General features: G+C 35.3%; 1 protein-coding gene across 1 annotated transcript in view; it reads left to right on the top strand.

Annotated features, from left to right (window-relative positions):
* The window catches only part of Erbb4 (erb-b2 receptor tyrosine kinase 4), a 972,219-nt gene that overhangs the window by 823,689 nt on the left and 124,124 nt on the right, over positions 1 to 24,406 (top strand). Inside the window, exon 21 of the mRNA XM_090354754.1 lies at positions 11,428 to 11,613. Coding sequence (XP_090210880.1) covers positions 11,428 to 11,613 — 186 coding nt within the window. The remainder of the gene's footprint in view (positions 1 to 11,427; positions 11,614 to 24,406) is intronic.

The following is a 24,406-nucleotide window of genomic DNA, read 5'->3' as shown; positions in this document are numbered from 1 at the left end:
GTCTTGTAAGCCTCCTTTCTGTAATTAAAAACAAAAAAAGACCAATTTTAGATGTGTGGCTCGAGTGGTAGAGGCCCAATCTTGAGCAAACTTGCCCAGAGAAAATGTACAAGACCCTGAGTTCAAACCCACCAGCACTGACTCATGTACAGAAAAGTAAAATACAGCAATGGAATCCCTTTGAAATTTGTTATATCCGTTAGATACTTCACTGCCTTTGGGAAAGCCTATGTGTATGTATATATATATATATATACATATATATATATATATATATATATATATATATATATATATAGAGAGAGAGAGAGAGAGAGAGAGAGAGAGAGAGAGAAGTTAGACGTTGGCATACCTCCTGCCCTTTTCAGCATCGCTTAGTAATATGCTCAAAGAATGGGTGGTGAATACTTTTAAGTTCCCTTGTGCTTCTTGAACTGTTTAACAGAATAATTAAAAAGTCACTGTCATAGCTGAAGTGAAGAAAGTTAACGGTAAGCAAAACAATGAAGCAGAATAGACAACACAAACATGAAATTTCATGGGAAAGAAAGTAGTTATAAGGCTGAAATGGACTCGGAAAATATAACTAGTTGCAAGACTGGTAGGAGAGGAAAAGAGATGGACAAAAGCAAGAATTCTACTTCTCCTGGAGTCAAATCATTTTTTCCTGCAGAAAAAATAAAAAGAATCATTAAAAGGGTGACGGTTCAAAAAGAACAGAAAAAGTTTTAGCTTGATGTTTAAAACAGATTCCACTATTCTTTAAGCCAAATTTCCTGAAGAATCTCAGGGAAAACATATCCAGACCAGAAGATACATGGCTTAGAGCCCATTAAAAGCCTGTGTGCCTTTGCTTGGCCTCATTTCCAGTTCCTTAGGTAGGATGCACTGTGTTTGGAGACCTCAGCTGTGGATAGTTTCCCTATGATTTATCCTGGGGGAAGTGTTACCAAGAAACCATGAATTTATTGATTCTTACTTTGCTTAGAATAAAATTTAAATTCCCCTAAGTCCTGATCCCAACCTCACTTTTTCCCCTTTGTTCCTCATCAGGTACTGTATATTCCACAGAAGCTGATCTGTGTATTTCCCACACATGGCACACATTCCCCTTTTTTCACTTCAGAAGTTGCTTACACTGAAAAAGTGTTATTACACACTACTCCTGCCCTTCGCTGGCTTATGTGACACTATTGATAGCACAAGACAGGTGTTATTGATCCTATTATATGGCTAAGCAGCCTGAGAAAGACTTGTTTCCTACAGCACTATCAGGAAAGGAGAATTTGTGAATGGTTAGCCACACTCCTTTCTGTTTAATATGCCACCATTCTGATGAAATTTCTCGCCTTTGCTTCTCATGTGGAAATACTTCAGCTTTCTTCAACAAGCCTTTACCCCCCAATTTATATTCTCAATTAGAATAGATTTTTCACATCAATGGGCAATTATTAGAACTTACATTACAAAAATTATTATAGTTATTAATGTTTGTGATTTTTTAAAACTGGAATTTACAGACTTGTGCTAAGATGTTAGGAACTTCAGAGTTGTATATGTGACGTTTTAAGTCTGCATAATCTTCCATCATTATCAAGAGTGAATGAGTGAAATGTGCGAATGTTTCTAAGAACATTCTAAACTCAATAGTCATCCTAGAGACTATGTAAAATGGTTATTAATAGTGACTTGCACTACAGCTTCAAAATGAACAGGGAATCATGAGGTGACCTTTGCCAAAGCAAGCATTACCCAAAAAAAAATCCAAGGCACCATTTTCATTTGTAAGGTACTGCTTAATTGTCAGATGTCAGATCAGGATCAGATGCCTTCTTGCCAGATTCTTTCTGAGGTAGTCATTCCTCTACAGTTGCTTTCACAACCCTGTTCAGATTGTGTCTAGACACTAAGTCACATCGTATTCCTTTGACCCAGAGTTTCCTGAAGTAAAGACATTAACAAGAGCATCTTGTGTTGCACCATGTATTTTCCAAGGGTTTACGTTGACTGCTGGTGCCTAAGTGGGTGATAACAGTATTTACTGATATTGTGTTAAAATATAAATGGAATAAATAATATTAGCATAGGGTTGTCCTCACGGTAATTACCTATACGTCTATGCTTCAACATCAGGACCAGTGTAGAATATGAAATGTTGACATGAATATTTAATATAAGAGCATGCATATAAATCATGGTTTCAAATTTAATATATCTGATGAACTAATTAATTTCTTTAAAACTTAGGAGAGATAAGAAACAAATGAAAGATAGGACAGAATTTTTACAGATGAATCATTCTATAATAAAGAATAGTAAGTGAAAACTCCAAGACTTAATTAAAGTCACTTGCCCTTTTATCTTAGATGAGTCATAAATAATACAGTCCTGCCTGTTCCATTGCTAGAGGTACAGTTGAGTTATTTCATTAGTTATACAGGAAATGTTTTCATGAATTCATTTAGCCATTAATTGCTACATATCTCTAATATAAATGTCATTAATTAACTAAAATTATTCTTGCAGATTTAAAACAGACTGGTGTCTTCCTGTGAAAAAGAGTAGTATCCAGGAAAAGAGAATATTCTATTAATTCCCTGAATGACACAAAAGAACAAATAAAGTCCTATGTAATGAAGTAAGAGAAATTAACAAATTTTACTAGATACTGATCTAAGCCAAATTTTATCTGAGAAATTATTGACTGATAATTTCTAGAATCAGTGTCACTTATGCATCAAATGTAAATAGACATAGAAGTGTTTTGTTGTCCCTTGTAAGCATTTTTATCATTTTATCATGGAATATTTAATTTCAAGTAGCATATAGGAGGATAAATTTCCCATGACTCATCAAGAAAAGGTGGAGTATCTGTTAGCATGTAGTAGTATGAAGAACCCTTCAGCTCATTCATCTCAAGATCATTCCTACAAAGTGGACAATAACCATAAAAAGCTATGAAGTCTTCCTGCTCACTCCCACGGAGAGTAATATGTTCTAAGGAAAAAATGTGATGGAAAATTCTTAACTGGATTGTTATGACAACCAGATTTATACTGAGCTGGGCTACTTTTCAGGTACTAGCAAGTGCTTTTCCTTAAAAAAAAAACTTGTAAATTGACATTGTAGTATCTGCTTGGCAAAATTTTCTCAAGAACTTGATGAGTTCCATGTAATAATGAGGAAAATTGTATCAGACACAAATGATGAAGAAAGTGATTGATCTCAAGAGCAAAGTACTAGAAACTAGCTTTTGGTGGAGTAAATACAGGGTTTTTCCAAAAAGGAAAAGTCACTTTCCTATAGGGAAAAATGTAAGATTGAAAGCTACAGATGTTATTAATAATGTTATTAATAATGTTATTCCTTTCTTCCAAGTGGTAGAGTCTGTAGTCTAGAACAGAGTATTCTAGTCCTAGTAAGTTTATGTTTTCCTTCTTCACAGCCCCTTCCATAACCACCTTTGTAAAATCCATCCTGTGTCTTGATAAGGTTGTTCTACATTTCCTTGAAATGTTATTTGCAGAGACATTTCCATTTCTTTTTAAGGAACATTAATCAGTAGCTCTAAAGTGTCTTTGCCTTAATGATAAGAATGCACCACTATCTTTGTTCTTTGTCTACTTAACTCACCTTTTTCTTGACTATTATTGCTGTAATTGCATTTATTCATTGATAAGGAACAAATCTGTATTCTTTTTTAAAGTTTTCTTATCAACTCGAAAAGCTACTTTGGCTGTCTTACAACTTTTCTTAAGTTAAAGATAGGAAGAGATAATTCTAATTTTTCTGGGCTTACCTAGAAAAAAGTTTGAGAGGAAAACTTGCTCAGGGTTTTGTTGTGGTTTGGGAGGCTTTCTTATTGTTCTTGTTGTTAGCTCTCCCTACTATACACACGCATACTTTTTGGGTCAATTTCCCTGCATTGCATTCTTCATGATGCCAGAGGACTTTAAAAGATCAATGTGTACTCTTTCTACTGCTGTCATTTCTTTATATTCTTAGAAATGCCTTTGCTGCTTACTGATTTTATTCCCTTTTCATATAATTGGTTTCATACAGTGTTCTATAGGTAATGTTCTAGGCACTAGTATTTTCTAGGCACTGTAATAAGAGCTTGCTGTATCATTCAGCTGTTATATCTTATTTTCTAGAAAAAATTATAAGTAGCAAATCATTTACAGTATGCAATTAAAGTCTACCCAATGTGAACAGGATTTTATAACAAGAAGAGATTTTTGAAATGTGTATAAAATTGAGACAACAATGTTTAGTCTCATTTTCACTCCCCAAGTTGGTTCAGGTTTTCTTCCACTAGTGGGAACAATTATAAGTCCTTATGCCATCCTAGCCAGAATGACTACAGTAATTGTACAATCTTTCTGTTCAGTGAATTACCACAAAGGTGATGGCTTTAAACAGGAATATATGCAGTTTTGGAGGCAATACATGCAAAAGGTGTTGCTGGGACCAATTTCTACCCAGAAGCTCAAGAGGAAACTTCACCTCACCTCCTGCCTCTTACAATTTCTGCAGGCTGAACATATTTATTTGACTCAGAGCTGTCAAGTGGCCTGTAGTGTCAAACTTCCTCCATAGTTGTTTTTTTTGTGTTTTTTGTTTTTTGTTTGTGTGTGTGTGTGTGTGTGTGTGTGTGTGTGTGCATGTGCCCTCCTCTCTCTGTCACCTGCTTCCCATTGTTGTCTTGTTCCTGTCTACCTCCTACTGCCTTTTATAAGGGAATTTGTAGGGTCACTGACCACCACCCTGGGTAAATAAATGGTATCCAAATGTCACTATTCCCATTTCACATCTTCAAGGGCTTTTTTTTTTTTTCCAAATAAATCATATGTTCACCGGTTCCTGAGATAAGGATGTGGCCAGATTCTGAGAGCCATTATTAGCCCATTGCAGAGACACACACGGATGAGGGGTTATCTCTGGTAAGAAGCAGGGGCCTCGGTAGTTGCCATTAGCGACCTGATCTGTCATTTTACACGTAAGTATTTGCTTCAAAGATTTGTCCAAGTGGACCACACTAGAAAACTCTCAGGAGGAATGCATGACATACAGAGGCAGAGAAGGTAAAGAGCGTTTAGCTGAAGGATTTTTATCATGCTTGGGCGGGGTTAAGAAACACCCACAGTATTTGCTGAGAAACTTCTAACAGCACAGTTAGGTGCAGTAAGGGAAAGGTTGCCTTCTGCCCCCGTCAGTAGTCTCCTCCTGGCGTCCTGGAGTACACGTGGTGTGAAAGCGCTCAGTGTAGTTATGGATGCTTTGATAGAAATAGCAAAAACAGACTGGACTTTTATGAGCAAACTAGGGATCTTATTTTCTTCGTGGCTGACATCCAGTGGCCTCCACGTTGAGATCATCAAAAGACGCTTGAAATATAGATTGACTCTAGGAATGGGGTAACTGAGGAAGCAAGAATGTAATGAAAACTCTGTTCATTCATAAAATTGCCCTGTATCTTTTTTGGGGTTGGGGGTCATGGGGCTTGAACTCTGGGCCTGGGTGCTGTCCCTGAGCTCTTCAGCTCAAGGCTACCGCTGTGTTCTACCCCTGGAGCCACAGCACCACTTCCCATTTTCTAGTGGTTAACTGGAGATACAAGCCTCAGGTTCTTTAGTGCCCGGTCTGGCTTTGAATCCCAATCCTCAGATCTCAGCCTCCTCAGTAGCTAGGATTACAGCCATCAGCCACCTCGCCCAGCTGCCCTACATATTTTTATATGCCATATGCTATATAAGAATGTGTTAAAAATGAACAGTGAATTTTATTAGATATATGACTGCTTTTAGAGAAATATTTGAGTTGTATATTTTTAAAAGCTAATTGATTCCAGATTAGAGATGAACATGGAAATTACAGATGAGACTCAGAATACTGGCATAATAATTCTCATATTTAAGAAGGCACAACTATTTTGAATATGGTGATAATGGATTTTGTCTTCTTGTGAGAAAAATATTGTGACATTTATATTACTGCAAATTAATTAACTCATGACAAATTAATTCCACATTTTGATAAATCCATTATATATCTTAAAATTGAAAAAATAGTATCGGGGGAGTGAAAAACAAATCTATCTAAATGTAGGAGATTGCAGAATGAAGCACAGAATAGCTGAGAGCAAGCTATGGAACCATTTCAGTCTTTAAGAAAAAAATTACTAACATCAGCTGAAGAGGGATCTTGACAAACAAGGCAAAAATGAAACAGGTTAGGAATTTACAAATGAGAGAATAAAAAGGTGTTGACTTAAGCAAAAGGACATGATCTATGACCTTTTCATTTTAATAGTAAGAATGTAAGAAAATACCAGATAAGCCAGATCCCTAAGGTACAAAGAATATAAAGAAACAGAGTGGAAATAACAAATATTCCCAGGATATAAGTAGGTATAAAAAATAAAAGAACATTCATTCATAGGATATAAAATATTTATAAATAAATCTCATATTTCCCATCACTCTAAGACCCTGCATGATGTGGCCCTTTACTATATTTTCAGTCTCAACACAACCACAAAAAAAGCTGGCAGAAGTGGTTTATAACCTGCTATGGAAGGATGCATATGTAGGCGTTTCATGATCCAAACAAAGCAGAAAAGTATGTATGATACCCTTCATCACCAACAACCAGAACAGAAAGGATTTGAGGCATAGCTCCAAAGCTGTTCGTGCTTCCTTAAAAAATGCAAATCTCTGAGTTCAAATCTCATTTATCGCTAATAAAAAAAAGAGAAGACACAGATAAAAATAGAATTTTACACTGTTTGGAATTCTTCAACCAGATTTTTAGTGTAGTATTAAAAAATAGTACAAGTTGGCAAACATAACTGTAACCCCTCTATATAGTACAATTTAAAAAAAAGTTTCACTTCCCAAGGAATGAAAAGAAAAATACTACAAGTGATCTGATGCAGGTTTCATACCTAGCTACTCTGAAGGCAGAAGCTGAAAGGATCATGGTTCCATGTCTATCCCAGGAAAGCATTCTTGAGAAACTATTATCAAGCAATGGTTGGACATAATGGTACATATATGTCATCCCAGTTATGTTAGAAACTGAGATAAGGAAATTACTGGATCTAGGCCAGCAAAGGCAGTAAAGTTCATAAGACACCACCCCACCAGAAAAAGCAATGTATGTTAAAATATGCCTGGCATTCTAGCCATGACAAGAGTGATAAATGGGAGAACCATAGTCAAACACAGCCATGAAAAATATACAGGACCCTGTCTCAAAAACAGCAAAGCCAATAGGGTTGAAGTAATGGATCAAGGAATAAAATATCTTGTATATTGGTAGGAAGCATGAAGCACCAAGTTTCTATCTGAGCAGTGCCCCCAAAATATAAAAACTAAGCAAAACAAAATACAAAATAACTAAATCTGACACATTGACCACACAATGAGTGAATGACCTAGGGTGACAATGAGAAATGATGATTGACATCGAAGATTTAATAAGCTTTAGTCTTTTTAAATTTTTATTTTTAATTTTGGCATTTACTATGGTTGAAACTCAGGGACCTGTGATTATTCCACCAAGTCTTCATTGTTGACATATGCATAATTATAATGGGAACTGGAAGCAATATACACCAACTTAGACTAACGACATTAATTCTACCCAGCCCAATACTGTTTACCTATAAGTAAATGCTTATTTATTCATAATATGAAAGTTGAGGCACATCTTGTTAATTTAATATATATGGGAACTAACTGTAGAAAAATAGATTTAAAAGAGATTATTATATGGACCTATAATTTATGTAATTTTTCATCACTGTACTTATCATTATTCCCATAATAGTCTTCTCCAATGTCCTCACAATCATCAGGAACTACATTTGTTTCAAGCATTTACAAATATGCTGACTGTAGCATTGAGCACAGTTTATCTGTCCATGCTGTCTTTCTTTTCTTTTTCCCCTTCCCTCTTTTAATCTTTATCTCTGATGTAATGAGATTTTTCTCTGTTTACAGCCATAGGGTATTGAATTAATGGCCCATAGACATAATGAAACACTGAAAGTCTGGCTGAAGTTAACTTTTTTTTTTCCACAACAGAATAGTCTGTAAGTTTGACTGGACATACATTTTTTCCTCCTTATTTTTTTTTTTTTTGTAAAATCACTAACCAATGTGAGGAAATCGTCATCAGTATCAAGATGGCTTGGGAAAAAAATAATATCTTACCGTGAAATTTGACATTGCTCGCTTTTATTCTAGTACAGAACTGTCTTCTCCTCAGCTGAAAATACAGATACAAATAGCATATGGCTAGAGACTAATGAATGGGACTCATGCTTCAGAGATTTCTGTGTAGACCCTGGGAGTCCCTGGGTACTGTTTAAAAAAATGTCCTTATTCAAACCAGATCTCATTATAAAGAAAAATGTTCTTGCCTTAGAATTTTTAGTCTTACACATGTTATATTTCCCCCTCTGTCCAATGAGAACAGTCTTGAGTTTGCCTACAAGGAAAAAAAATAGTATAAAGCAAAAAGGAATCAAAACACAACTATAAAGGTAGAGGCTAGCTTTATTTTGGGACAATGTAGATGAATAGTTTTGGGGTTGTATTTTTCCCATGGCCTTTGTTGACATCTTCCATAGACAGCACCAAAGACCTAGAATTGCTTCTGTAGGCCACACATGGAGAAAAGTAACAGAGGGCATGATTCATTTTAACTCAGAGTAATTTATTGAAACCTAGCACTCCATGATTAAAATATTGGGATTTTTCCCCTTTTCATCCTACTCATCACTCTAAATGAATCCACATTCCCTTTTCTTTATCTGTTCTTCTATCCTCCAAAAGCCATCTGCTATTCTCTTTATGAAAAAAATAAAACCTACAATTAGTGTCTTGTTCATCTTTTCTTTCTAAAAAAAAAGAGAACTATTATGCAAATTCTCTGCAATTTTGTTTCCAATACTCTTTCTAGTGTGATGAGTAATTTTCTTTAATACAAACCCAACTCTTTTGCCAGGACTTACTAATAGATTTTTTTTTAAAATCAGGCTTTTACTTTTCCAAACGAAAACTCCACTAGTGTAAACGCGAATGCATGTTTGGAATAACATTATCATTACTTTTAAAATTAGAGTAAGGACAAAGCAAATGTTTTCTACATATTATAGTAAATGTTAAAATGATCTAAAAATCTTTCTTCTCCTTAAATATCACAATTCTCTTTAGGAAATGATCTGTTCAAAATACTACTTTGAGTGAGTCAGAGAAATATTTTTTTCTTTGATTTTTTTAATCCTTTTTGAAAATATCTGGTAAGTGACGACAATCTACCTGTAAGCACTTTAGTTATCTGATTTTATTTGCTGTGCAGGAACTGAAGTATAATTTGACCCAATTCATTGAAGTATGGCTAATGAGGGGTGTTTAAGGCTGTCTTGTTAACAAGATTAATGCACACAATGGGAAGTACTGATGAAATTGAACTAAAAATTATCATATTTTTACTATCATAAAAAGCAACACTACACTAAGAGACAGAGATTTTTATGACCTGAGGAGGCACCCTCACTGAGCTTCAGTTTCCTGAATCTTTCAGCTGATCACAAGGATATAAAGAAGATCATAAAACTGTTGACCCATCTTGCTTTCTCAAAGATTATAGAGAGAAACATTTGATCAAAAGTTGCCAGATGTTGTCAAAATGCCATACTTACCAATAGCTCTGCCTACAGAGCTCCTAAGCTCTTCTTCCAGTTCCTTACCTGGTTGTGTTTTGTTTGTGGGCAGATAATATAATTCAATTAAAGAGGCTCTAGTTTACATTGTGGAAACAAGTAGTTCATACTATCTTAAGTAATAGATAATTTGTATCCATAAATCCAAACACATGGATTCCTATACATGGCTCCCTCTTTCTCTGTCTGTGTCTGTCTGTCTGTCTGCCTGCCTCTGTCTCCATCTCTGTCTCTTTCTCTCTCTGTCTTTCTCTCTCTGTCTCTCTGCCCCTCTGTCTCTTTGTCTCTGTCTCTCTGTCTCTGTCTCTGTCTCTGTTTTTCTCTCTCCTCCTGTCAAATCACTTTGAATATTGCAGAGATAAATTCCTCACATATAAACATTTCAGACCTCCTAAGATGAGGAATCATCTTCTATATAATACCACCACTATTCTGAAATAGTTAATAATCATATAATACTACATAGTAACATTCCTTACTCATGCACGCTTGATTATTCTAATAAATGTCTTGTAGTGTGTTTTTCTATCCAATTCGTGAGCCAATCACTTGCCTATCTTTATTGCTGAATATTTCACCTTTTTAAAAATCTTTCTCATAATATTGACATTTTAATTAACTTCTACCAGTTTCCTTCTATAATGTCTTAAAATGTGAAATTGATTAACTCCTTACAATTAACTCAAGTAAAATATTGTTGGTAGTAATATTATATAGATGATCTTTGGTAGGCTTTTTATAAAAGCAAATTTTACAACTGTTTTCCACAGGAAATTAACATTATTTTACTTGATTTTATAACATAGAAGCATATATCAAAGCATAACAAATTACAAAACTACATCCTTTGTGATAATACCTTTTTTCAAATTGTAAATACTACACCAACTTTTAATGGAAGGCTTAATTTTAGGATACAATAGGTCATCATGAGGCCACTTTTTATATTCAATAACCAAAAGTGCCTTTATGATTATGGTAAAATTATGAATCAATTTTTCCATTTCAAGATATTCAGAAAGTAGACTAGAAAAAAAATGATTTATGGTCTCCTCTGGTCCTCAAATTTTACATGTCTATTAGTAAGAAATACCTTGCAATTTTTGAAAGAAATAAATTTGGATAAAAATAAAGTTGCACAACAATGTCCTTGTAAAATGTGTATTCTGTATAAATTGAAAATGATATTTTGCTTATAATTATTTTGTCTACATTTTTACAACTTATACATTTTACCTTTTTATGCTGCCCAATTCTACCCTAGTAGTAAAGATAAAAGTCAAAAATCAACTTATTTTACTTGCATATAGCTTTATTTTTATAGTTACTGAACTCTGGAACTAAGTTCAAATGTTAAAACTCCATGATATACTTTGGGATTCATTTCAATATGATTGGCAGGAAATAAAATGTCATATAGTTCTTAATACAAAAGAGAAAAAGCTAGTATTGGTTTATAGGAAGGTATTTTATAATCGATTCCATTTTATGTTGCACCTTGTGTTTTATTTAATTTCATTGAATTCAGTCACTTCAGAGATCAAATGGTTGCAATAATATCATTGCATGTTTAACTGGTTCCATTAAGTACATTTTAAAAATCATCACCAACCCCTCTACAACAATGCATGAAAATGGAACTATGAGGAACTTTTCCATTGAAATGGTGTTGTCGTATTTTTATTTTCTTACAGGAAGCTCTGATTATGGCAAGTATGGATCACCCACACCTTGTCCGCTTATTAGGTGTGTGTCTCAGCCCAACCATCCAGCTGGTCACCCAGCTCATGCCCCACGGATGCCTGCTGGATTATGTCCATGAGCACAAGGATAACATCGGCTCGCAGTTGCTGCTGAATTGGTGTGTCCAGATAGCTAAGGTAAGCACCTTCACTCCAGACATGAATGACATTTCTGCCTCTTAGTTCCTCATCTGAAAGACATCAGCCTTCTCACTCCATTTAAATAAGATGAATTACATATTAAGCATTATATAGAGGTCCTTTTATGAAAAACATAGTTGAAACACATGATCTACATATATATATATTAGATTGTGGTTCTATGTCTATATTATATTGTTTAGATGGCAAAATAAGCACATTAGATCCTTGGTATCCATGAATACACACACAGAGACACAGATATATATATAATGTATTTATTATTTAGATATATTATATACAGAGACATATATTTATATACATATAAATATATCCATACACACACACACACACACACACACACATACACGCTCGCACCACTGAGGAAAATCTATGAATGTTGAGAATACATGGAGATGGAGATCAATACATTACTGGGATTGCTTCATTCTGTTTTCCAACAATGCTTTCCAATGTCTCTTAAAGATATGCTGCTTCAAAAATAAATACAAAATGTTCACTTTATCACTTAAGCATGACACCTTTACCTTTCTGAGGTACTGTTTCCTTTGAGGGAGGTAGATTTTTCACAAAATTAAGGAAAAGACAAACAGTTGGCAGGTCACATAGTGATTTCAACAACCTTGAAGGTAATGTAGGACTGATTTAGAACTTCTCCTATAAACTAAACTGAATAATACACATGGGGAAGCTTAATTTTTTAATGTATTTCTTGTATATTTACTTACTATGCTTGATTACAATTGCATAGCCTTATAGGTTATTGGTTCAAAGGAATCACTGTAATGCTGAATTTATTTTTGTGTTGCCATGTTAGTTTGCAAAATCAAGAAAGAAAATATTGTGTATTTGAATTGTTTCATTCTCAGATGACTTTATTAAAATAGCTTATGCTGTTCTTAGCATTAAAAATGGTCAACATGTAAATATCTGCTTAGGTATTTTGTTTGTTTTCAGTTGGTCGTTAAGGGTATTTTGGTCTGACCCTCGGGCTCAGGAATGTGAGCACAGTCTTGGTGATGGTGGACATGGCTCTGGAGTGGACACTAGCTCCCCCTGGAGTGAACACTAGCTCCCCCTAGAGACTGTGGCTGGAGGTTACTGTGCTATCATTACATGGTCTTCTCATTATTTCGGGAGGTACAGAAGTTTAGTTTTTGTTGTTTTGTTTTGTTTTCTTTTGTTTCCAATGTAAATCTTAGCTCAAATTTTGGAAGCATTCTGGAGGCTGAAAAAGTCATTCTTTGCATATAATCCACCAGTCTATCACTTTGCGTCTGGTATACATCCTGCATGTTCTAAGATTTTTTTTTTTTTGAATGTCTATTCCAATAACTTCATTGAAATTTTTATCTTTCTAGTACAAGGCTGTGATGAATTTTAATTCATTATATTATCTCTTAGTCAAATAAATATATGACTTTATTCTTCATAAATTATATGCATTCATTCTGATATTTCACATCACATGTGTCAAGATGTTAATTTAGTAGTAAAAAAAAAACTACTAAAAATTGGGAGGGCTCACACTGATAATTGGATAGCTACCAAGGAAGTGTAGATCAGAGTAGAATTAAAATTCTGATATCAGCAATAAAAACTGAAAGAAAGAGAACAAAAAGAACAATGGTTAGGTAGCATAACGAAAGAATATACATAGTCATTTTAGGTAATATGTAAGTATAGTAAGGAAAGACACACTTCAGGGATCTATTTTTAACTAAAATTATTTGACTTTTAATTCCTGGATGCAAGAGATTTAATGTTGGTTCTCATACTATATTAGATGACATAGAAAGAGTCAGAAATATATATATACTAATCAGCATTTCTGGCCTTTGGAAGAAAAAAAAAACACATATCTTACCTTCTGCTTTTCTACACAGAGTTCTCAGATGTGATTTATTCTACTTAGGATCTTACAACTTCTAATTTTCATGTTAGAAAACTGGTTTGTCTGTAATATTAAAAAATGTGAAACCTTTGGCAAACTAGCAAAAAAAAACAGTGATCCGAGGTAATTCTCAGAATAAGACATTATTGAAGAAGAGCAAAGAGGAAATTCTAACTCTTCTATCTCTAGTTATAAAGGTCAGTGTTAGTCTGCCCTCCTATTACTGTACAAGTTTCAATTCCTGACTTCTTTCTAAAGAAAATATTGTTTGTAGCTTTTTATTATTTCTGTATTTGTAAAGCCTAAATACAAAGTATGGACCACTATTTTTCACGAGCTTTGCTGGTTTATTTTACTTTATCTTCAAATTGTAACCTGTATCCTATTACTGGATTACAGTTTGATTCTGAGGGAAATTTCCGAAGATATTCTTGTTGGGTGTTCAGCCATTGAAACTGATAAAAAGTGTGTGTGTGTGTGTGTGTGTGTGTGTGTGTGTGTATGTGTGTGTGTGTGTGTGTGTGTGTGTGTTGGCAGGGGGTTGTGAAACTAAGAGGCATACTATACCCTTCAAGGCAACTTCCATATTGCATGATTAGTCTGTAAATTCATCCACCTTAAAAATTCTTCTTAAAGGAGAGAGAAGTAAAAACTATCAAATATTTTTAAAAATTAAAATTATAATATAATCAATCAATATAATTTATGTTCTATTTATGAATAAACATCCTTTTGTATTTTTGAATTACTTTTTAAAAGTACATCATTCTAGCACTTAAATTAATTGAGAAAACTTGTATCTCACAAGTCATCTTGATTTTCAAGCTCCTTCAAATTATTTCTGATTTATTTTTTCATTTCCAACTCTACCTTGTTTATCTCTTATCTATGTCAAGTTTCTGACTGAAACTAGTTAAATCTGATTTTTAGTGTTCATTGAAATGTAATAGTGGACCTTAATTTTCTTTATTTTTGCTGGAAAAAAATGGGACTTAATCTGACAAGAAAGAGGAAAGAAGAACTTGTAGTTGAAGAAGTAGGTGCAAGATGACTGTCAGTACTGCTGATAGCCCTGCAAGGAAATGAATTTTTCTTCTGTATGCAGATGAGAAGTCTTCCAAACACCTGAATGTATTACATGGGATAAGTTTTCACTTATCTCTTTTCCTTACACTTTTGCATTTTTCCCCAACAGACACCAACCACACAGGCTGACAAGAGATGGTAATTTCTCATATGATCTAGATATTACCTTCTGCATGAATAAAAATGAACTTCAAATCTGAATGTCTAGTACAAATTAAAGGCATGAGCTCTTTGCTATCATTTGTTGATATTCAAGTGTAGATTCTATGTGTAGATAACTGCAGTGTTATTGTAGGCATATGCAAGCTATGGAACTAAAAATATAATAGAAATAAAATTGCCCATTATCATACTTAATGGCACAATAGTAACATTTAATACAGTATAGAAATTTGTAAGTACCAATCAGTTCAATGGACCCTTTGGATATGTTCTGACACCAAGATAGGTTTATATAAAAGCAGAATAGAAGATAGATATTGAAATTATAATTCATACTAATAGTGGCATAAGCATGGTATAATGACAAACAACAATTAAAATTAAAACAGATTTATTTTATCATCATATAATCCACATGGGGGAAAAGTTGATAGCTTACTTTTCAATCTTTTTACTGCTATTGTTTAAATTTGAATTCACTATGTGTTTTGTTAAATTGTGAATTCTTTGTAGAAAGTCAGACACATGAATTTAACTCAGTTGGTAAATATCATTGGGGATTTGCCAGGCATCATATTGCAAACGAGGCTAAAGATAAAGAACTGATCTCTGAACCATAGAAGTCATTGATTTCTTTATAGATAGTAGGCACTCAATATTTTTTTCACTGAAAAGGCTCAGCTTTAATAATGAATTTTTGCAGTCTTTGTACATTTCTTACAATCGTCTTAATTAGAGATATAATCATTGAATCTGAAAGGATAGTTATAGTCTTCATCAACCAAGAAGTTCTTTTCTGTTGTTCATTTAAAAAATAAAATAAAGATCTTGGCAAGGTGTATTCCAAGATGAGACAAAGCTGACCAAAGAAGTTCATTTTTGTCATTTCTTTTTCTGTTAACAGAAATAATATGGGTCTGAAATGACAGATACAGGGACATGGCCATTGAAAGAGCTGCCAAGAGAGGTTATGGATACATCAACTAGCTTAATGATGGTAATTCTTTCACAGTGCATAAAGATATCAAAATATCATCTTGTATCTCTTCAATGTATCACTATTTGTAAAGTAGATTTCAGTAAAGCTTAAGAAAAATTATTTCACCTTAGTAGACACTTATCTAGCATGTGGTCAGGAATTTAATCATACATTCAGAGGGTTTCGTAAGATTTTTCTATAGATATTGAAGAATTTAAAAAGAGACATCTATGAGTTGGCAGAGGCTGTATTTTCATTTTTCTAAACATTTTAAGAAAAAAAAACACATACACACACACCATAGGGACAGACTAAGCTCCTATCTCAGTGGTAGGCACACACAATTAGATAGCATACACTGTGATTGTGTACCATGATCTTCTCTATCTCTGTATCTCTATCTATCTATCTCTATATCTCTATCTATCTGTCTACTTTGTTCATAGATTTTATTGCTCAGGAATCTAGATTTAACTGGCATTCTGCTGGTGGCACTGCTCTGTTGACTGGGTTCACTAAAAGGTCAATGGTGATGATTGTTTGTTGGCTGAGCTAGACTAGAGTGATTGGCATGCCATGGATGTATTTCACAGTAGTTTCTTTCTCTATTAGTCTAGATGGGTCTCTTCCGTAGGATCATACTGCTCATTCCCCTAGGATACAGTGTGCATCCATACCCCATGCCATAAGAGATTCAGCCCCACTGGGAATGAGAGTGAGAGTGAGAGCAGGAGATGATGTCTAGTCCCTTGGAACCGTCCCCAGTATCTTCCCTCTTTCCCTCTTCAGTCCTGAAAACTGTTACAGAGTCAAGAAGAGGGGATTCCACATCCCTCCAGGTGGGGATTCCACCTCCCACCAGAGTCCACCACACAGAGACAGTCTCATATAAAAAGGTGAATTTATTGGGGAAGTAGATGGTAGACTGAGAGGCCAGGGGAAGTAGATGGTAGACTAAGAGGCCAGGGACACAGTGCAGACTCGGAAGCTGACACTGTGACCCCGAGCGGTTTTCAAGGGCAAAAGCCATGTGGTTGAACCTGGCCACACACAGGTGGCCAATGGGATAGTTACATACACAGAGGGACCATAGCCAGCTCCAGCCACAGGCAGGTGGCCAATAGGGTTACAGCCCAGTGTTTACATTTACCTATCACCTTAGTTGGCGTTTGGCGCTCAAATTGGGAAGGTCTCCACACAAAGCAGGCCCACCCCCACCCAGACAGATACCCCTCCTCATGGGGGGTGGGGATAAGGTCAAGGTTGCCTCTCCCAGGAAGGGCAAAGGTGGCTGGGCTGTAGCATTGTCGACCTTCTACAATGGGGTGGGGAACTCTTAGGCATTCGGGATGGTGCCAGTCCCTGTTCCCCTTAATAAGAACCTCATCTTTCTCCAATTTGTTGAGTTCAGCCTGGCTCACTCTTCCAAACAGTGATATGTATCAACCATATAAGCACTGTTAGATTAAAAAAGTAAGAGAATTAGATTAAAAAAGTAAGACAATTCCTTTAACAATAAAACTTAAACACAGCTTATCTCTGGGGGCTGATGTTTTAGAAATTTTAGTTTCCACGTAGCAAGTACTAAAATCCTTAGATTTGTTTTTTTCTAGAGAGCCCGGGCTAGAAATACACCAACGTAACTACTAATACAAAAGCTTCAAACACTACCCTAAAGCTGGTATCTTTTTTTTAAATTTTTTAATTTTTTTTTATTTTGATTAAAGAATAGTTACATTATATTCACCAGATAGAAGGTGCATAACTTTACAAACACTGATACCCTTTCTCATGACATGGTCCCCATTTCCCTCTCCCTCTCCCCTCCTGCTTATCTTGATTCCCCCCCTTCCCTATCCAATTTCAAATAACCAATTAAGCACATATAAAATATATCAGATAACAAGGTCAAATATTGTAACAATATGAGATAACCAAGGGATGGCAAAAGAGATGAGAGATAACATAGTACATTAAGAACAACAGTCATTCATCATATGGTTTTTGTTTCCTTTTCCTAGAGTTCCTTACATTTAGTGTCATACTATTTGGCCTAATGTCTCTAGATTTTGTTCTATTGTAAATCTCTTCTAGGAGACAAATGAGGGAGACTATTGGGCCTATGTTCTTTGAGTCTGGCTTACTTCACTTAATATGATTTTTTCTAAGTTAAAGCTGGTATCTTAACAAAGACTTTTTTCAGACATTCTAGAGAAAAGGAACTAAAATGAAATGAAAATAAAAGGATGGAGGAAGAACATGGCTCTAAAAGGACCTTTTGTGGAGCCAATGAATTTTCAAAAAAAAAAATGGATGTCAGAAACTTTAGAAATTTTGGTGCAGGAAGGAACCCCAGGAAAAACCTTGTAGCTTGATGATTTCCAGTGTTCTTAAGACATGGATCAGTTTCATGTGAAATCTTACACAAAAACGGAAACAAATATAATCCAGATGTATTTGAAGCAGCAGAAGTATTGGGGGCTGCATGGAATTGGAAGTGGGTGCAGGTGCTCAGAGACCAGTTTCCAGTTTGCCTGCACTTGAGATAAAAGTTTTGGAGTCTAAACAGTTAACTACCTAATGCCAAATTCTTGGTGACAAAGCCAGTGTATGAATTCATCTACCACTTGGCCATTTCTGGTGAGTGCCCAGGAAATCCTACTTACAACCTCTGACTGTGGAAAATTTGTAAGCAACTGTGCATAATTAATTACAATAAATAGTACAGTGTTAGAATTAAATATAACACCTACAATAGGTCACATGACCTTTTCTCTAAAACTGTTAAAATAATTAATGAAATTTTCTCCTATAGAATTTTAAATGAGAATACTAGCTTATTTTGCTGCCAAGTACTTTTTGTGTTTTTTTTTATTTTACCTTTCAAGGGTGTTTGTTTTAAAGTTTTTCTTTTCCACCAATAATGTTGCCTCTTCATCTTTATATCAGAATATCTGTTAACATTGCAATCTCCCAAATAGGTGATAAAGCATCTGGTTGAATTTGAATTGCTTATCCTTCCCTGAGCCAATATCATACTTTTTATTTGTATGTCAAATTTCTTATTGCTTTGAAGAAGAATGATATATAAAGGGTAGTGAGGCAGAAGGAACACAACACAACAGGAAAAAATAAATTTTATGGAGGTGGTTTCTACAGCACAAGTCCCAGAGTTACACAAAAGGCTTAATTATTTCCTAGAGTTTGCAAGACATATGCAGGTCTCTCACTTAAAGAAGTTATTTAGGTATTTTTTTCTTACCTACCCTAAAAAGTGGCAAGTTTCCTTTATGCTGTGCTTCGCCTGTGGTTTTATTTGCCATGCTGAGAAACTCTTAATTCACCTTGTAAGTTACTCCTTTCTATAAATGGCAAAGGTTTTCGTTTAGCTACTATACACATTCACAAAGTAAAGAATTTAATTTTCTTTCTGTAAATTTATGTTCTAGCTAGTACTTTTAATGTTCTTCTTTATTTCACTGAAAAGCAAAAGCGGTCGAACCCAAATGGACTAAATTGTACTTGGTGTGTGTAAAGTGTTCACAATTACATCTATTAGTCTGACTTATGTGAGGCATGGTATTGTAGCAGATTTTAGATGCACAGTGAGTTTCTCAAAGGCAAAATTAAAGTAGCGGGACTTGTGCATGTAATTCTTTGCTCCCCTATGGCTTTTGTTTCTAACACTGTAGAGGTAGATCGTTGTCAGAATACTGCTCTCAAGAAGTTGTGAAATGTATTCATGACTTCTCAGATGTGTGCATACAATACTGCTTTTCCCCTACAAGCTTCAAGTTGTTTACAGAAGTTTGCAAAGACAAAACTAGCATTGAGTTACATATAGGAGAGACAATAGATAAGATCATGTGATTTATGTAGAAAAGAGAAAAATTACACTGGAGCTGAAGACAGTATAGATTGACCTGTTTATACAATTACACCTTCTTATTATATACATAGAGATTGTAGATCCATAAGTCAGGTGAAAAATATATTTCTTGTAGAGCCTTGTTACCCTTTCCTTCTTTTTTCTCCTACTTTACCTTCCTCCAGCTCCCCTCTCCCCAAGTTATATGGCTCATTTCCAACATAGTAGTGCCTTATGAATATTGCTGTTCCATGATTGACCATTTGCCTTTTGTTTCACCATTTTATTATTCTACTTCCTTTTCCCAAATCGGTAAAACATACATACAAGACACAGTGTTCCAAAATTTAAAACAGTGACCAAAAGGGATAAGCCAAAGGGGTATAAAAGAAGGAAAAAAGAAATAACTTCACGCAGTGTATTTAAAAACATGCACACAGAGAAAAAAATAACAAAAAATAAATCTCTTCTTTCTGTATCTTGGAGTTCATTTTGATTTGCATCATTTTATATGGTCATACATACATAGTTATTGAGCTATTGTAATCCTCTGCTAGGGAAACCAAGGAACCTATGTTTCTTTGGGTTTGGCTTATTTCACTTAATATAATTTTTTCTAAGTCTTTCCATCACCTTATGGATAGAGCAATGTCATTCCTTCTAATGGAAGCCAGAAAATTCCATTGTATATCTATGCCACATTTCTTGATCCATTCATCTACTGAGGGGCATCTGGGTTGGTTCCATTGCTTAGCTATGATAAATATTGCTGCAATAAACGTAATTGAACTGGTAGGTTTAGTGTGTCCTTGTTTGTGGTCATTTGGGTAAATGCCCAAGAATGGGATTATTGGATCATAAGGGAGCTCTCTCTATATTTAGTCTTTTGAGGAACCTCCATACTTTTCAGAATAGTTGAACCAGTTTACATTCCCACCATCAGTGTAGTAGCTTCCCTTTTGGCCACAGCCCTGCCAGCATCTCTTAGTAGTTTTCTTACTAATGACCACTCTAACTAGGGTGAGGTGGAATTTTAATGTAGTTTTGATTTGCACTCATTTAATGGCCAGAGATGTTGAACATTTCTTCATAGGTCAACTGGATATTAACTTTTTGAGTATCGAAGAATATTTTATAATATTCTAGATATGAGACCCTTGTCTGTTGCATGGCTAGTGAATATTTCCCAGTCTTTGGGCTATCTATTTATCTTACTAGGTATGCCTTTTGTCATGCAGAAGATCTGCATTTATCCATTTATCAAGCGTTTCTGTGATTTGTTGTGCTTCTGGATCTTATTTAGGAAGTTTAGTTTTGACCTGTGACCCATCCCTCTCTAACCAAACCCAACTGTCATTTTGTTTCTAATTGCACCTAAGTGTCATGATTAGTATGTATAATAGCTTAAAAACAGTTCTTTGGTACTAATTTGTATGTTTGGCTCCAGAATAGTAATTTGATACTTTTCTGGAGATACATAGAGCATATCCTTTCTTGTAATGATGCCTTTTACATTTTTTTCTTCAAATGATATCCTCTATATATTTGCACAAAAATATTCTAGAATGGTGCCACTAAAGAAGAGAAACTGGTAAAAAAAAAAAAAAAAAAAAAAGGAAGAGAAACAGGAATATAAGTGGTTATGTGGGACCGGGAGTTTGGCCTAGTGGTAGAGTGCTCACCTAGCATGCACGAAGACCCAGGTTCAATTCCTTGGTACCATATACTTGGAAAAAGCCAGAAGTGGCGCTGAGGCTCAGGTGGTAGAGTTCTACCCTTGAGAAAAATCCAAGGACAGTGCTCAGGCCCTGAGATTAAGCCCAGGACTGGAAAAAAAAAAGTGGTTATGTGACCTAGAATGAATAGCGCAGACATACAGGTGTAATCACACCCTCTTACAATTAATGGGAGCAGCACACCAACACTTCTGTATCCTCCACCCTGAGAAAACAGTGATGCCAGTGACTAGTTACAGGGAAAGTACAACTTGATGAAACCCAGAAGGACATGGATGCAGAAAAAAGAAAACTCAGGTTTTTAATGAAAATAGACTAAGAGTAAATGAGTACAATGTACAATGTCTGACGGGGACTAGAAGCTCACCTATTATCTTAGATACTAAGAAGGCTGAAACCAAAAGGATTGCATTTTTAAGATAACCCATACAGAAAAACCTGCCGGACTCCTATCTCTAGGAATGCAACAAAAAGCCTGGCTAGGTAGCAGTGCCTGTAATCCTAGCCACATGAGAGGCTGAGATCCGAGGATCAAGGCTTGAAATCAGCCTGGGCAGAAAAGTCTATGAGACTTAACCATGAAAAAAAAAGCTGGAAGTAGAAATGTAGCCTAAGTGATAGAGCATAGGCCTTAAACAAAAAAGGTCAGGGATAGCTTCCAACCCCTCTGTTCAAATTCTAAGATCAACATATATGCAAAACAAAACACCAAATCCTTTGATTTTGAAATTAAGCATTAAGGTGTACATATGAGGATGTGGAGAGGATGTTCAGAGGCATTGCTGTCATAGTGAGAAGCATTAGGCTAAGTAGTATTTATACAAAATGTCAGTTCTTCATTTGATTGATGAGAAAGAGTTCATTGGTGACTCTTCATTATTTTTCATCAGGCTAAGGTATGAGATGAGCACAATATATGTGTCATAGAGAAGCAGGGTGAGCTGAGAGTTTATGAGCACATGAAGAAGTGTGGTTATGGGTCAAGGATTTTATCCTTCATTAAGGAGCTTTCCCTAAGTCAGTATCTCCCCATCAAACAGTGAACAAAAGATGAGCTTAATGAGAGTCATCTATCAGCTAGCTACATTTATGCTTCAAGATCCTGCTATTCCCCATGCTCCATGCTTTGACAAGGCTAATTGTATAATTAGAATACTACATCACCCATTCCTGATACATTTGCCCTGGCAAGGACCAGAACAGGCGACTGTAATGATGATTACCCCAAGCAAGCACATTAGCATGGATGCATTTTGCTAATTGTAGTACATAAGGTTTAAGCCAAGGATTTTGTCACCAACTCTCTTCTAGTTTGGAATGCCAGACTGAGTGGAGCTTTTAAATTAGAATTATTTTATTTTCCTAATGTAAAGGAAAAGATCCTCCCCTATGGCGTTATGTCCTCTTGAGTATGTTTGAAGATTTACCAAGTTTATTCTACTCCAATGAGACAGAATTTATGAGCTGTGCAGGAAGGATGTATTGGAAGCTAAATGAAATAACTCTTCAGTTAATTTGTATACAAGGGTAAATATTTTTGTTAAAATCTGACTAATGTCTGTGGAGGGGATGCTGTGATACCAGTGTTTTCTTAGCTGGCTAATGGGTGTCCTTAGTTTACCAAATTTCATTGAGATGCATACTTGTGAGGTATACATACCTAAATTATTTTTCTGTATTTTGAAAGCCACAGAGTGCTTTGTTGTATATTTCTATGCATTCTCATTGTCTCTCTGCCTTTTTTTCAAGTAGCATTTGTTAGGTTTCAAAAATATATTCATATTTGTATGTATTTATATGTGCATACATATATATCAATGCATATAGGTGGTATATACATATATATATGCATATATACACACAGAGAGATTTTTCAGTCCTCTTCACCACCCAATATCACCTACTTCCTCCTCTCAGTATCCTCCTCTAGACAGTGCTCTTACTGCATTCACATCCCCTTGACATTACTACCATCATTGTGGTCAATGTACTGTTCTAGCTTTGTTCATTCCACTTTGAAGATTTTAGATGATTATCTTTAAAGATTTGGCCTCTGAAGTTAGATATCCAGCAGACATGACACTGTTTCGACCATGAACTAGGAGAATAAAGGACTAAGGTAGACTACAAGCAACTCCTCAGTGAAGAACCTACAGCCAAAGCTCCCTTCTCATATTGTTGAGACAAGGCCATGTGTTCCAGCCCCCCGGTGTATAGCCCACCTTTGCTCCATGCTGCAAGGAGCTTTGGAAAAACAGTTTGCTTTGTTCTAGTTTGAGAGTTTGATTCTATTCAAATCCTTAATAACAGTTTGTGTTGGTAACAATAATAGAAAACGGCCACCATTATATCTATTTAACTTAAGTGGTACTCATGAATAAATTAGCTAAAATTTACATTGAAGTTAGATGTGACATTATGCTACAAGTATTATTCATATGACTCTTGTAACCAGGTAGGAAAGTGTTTGAGTGAGTTAGTAAGTGTCTAATTAAGTGAATTAAGTATTTACATGAATTAATATATGAAAAATACCTAATGTGGGGCCTGGTATACTGCAATGCTCTTGGTAATGCTACATGGACACGTGACTTTTGCTTTTCTTCCTTGTTTACCCTCCCATTCCATCAGAAAAACATGAAAACTTTAACAGGTCAGGCAGCAGGTCCAAAATCCATCACTAACGAACCCGGCCAGGCTCTAATTCTACACAGACGGTCATCTTTTGTTCCATGCTTGATCAAAGCATGCACACTGCCTCCCACAGAGTCACTGGTTTGCAGAGAACTCAGGATGGGTAAGCGGCCACTGCAGATGAGTAATATTTGCACTTAACTGTTCACCTTGAAGAAAATCATTGGAAGAAATAATGTTTATCATAAACCAGTAAATTTAAATTATAAAAATATATCTATAACAAGTATCTTGTAACACAGTTTTGTGGAAACTGTGGGAGAATGAAGCTTCTGTAGATCAACAAAAGGAATGGGATATCTCGAGAATCACTATCTTGATCACAACTACCTCCGTTACTGTCCCACCAT

This window comes from Megascapheus bottae, chromosome 21 (genome assembly GCF_031878675.1).
Source record: "Megascapheus bottae isolate mThoBot1 chromosome 21, mThoBot2.hap1, whole genome shotgun sequence".
NCBI lineage: Eukaryota > Metazoa > Chordata > Mammalia > Rodentia > Geomyidae > Megascapheus > Megascapheus bottae.
This window is presented reverse-complemented; position numbering and strand designations above follow the sequence as displayed.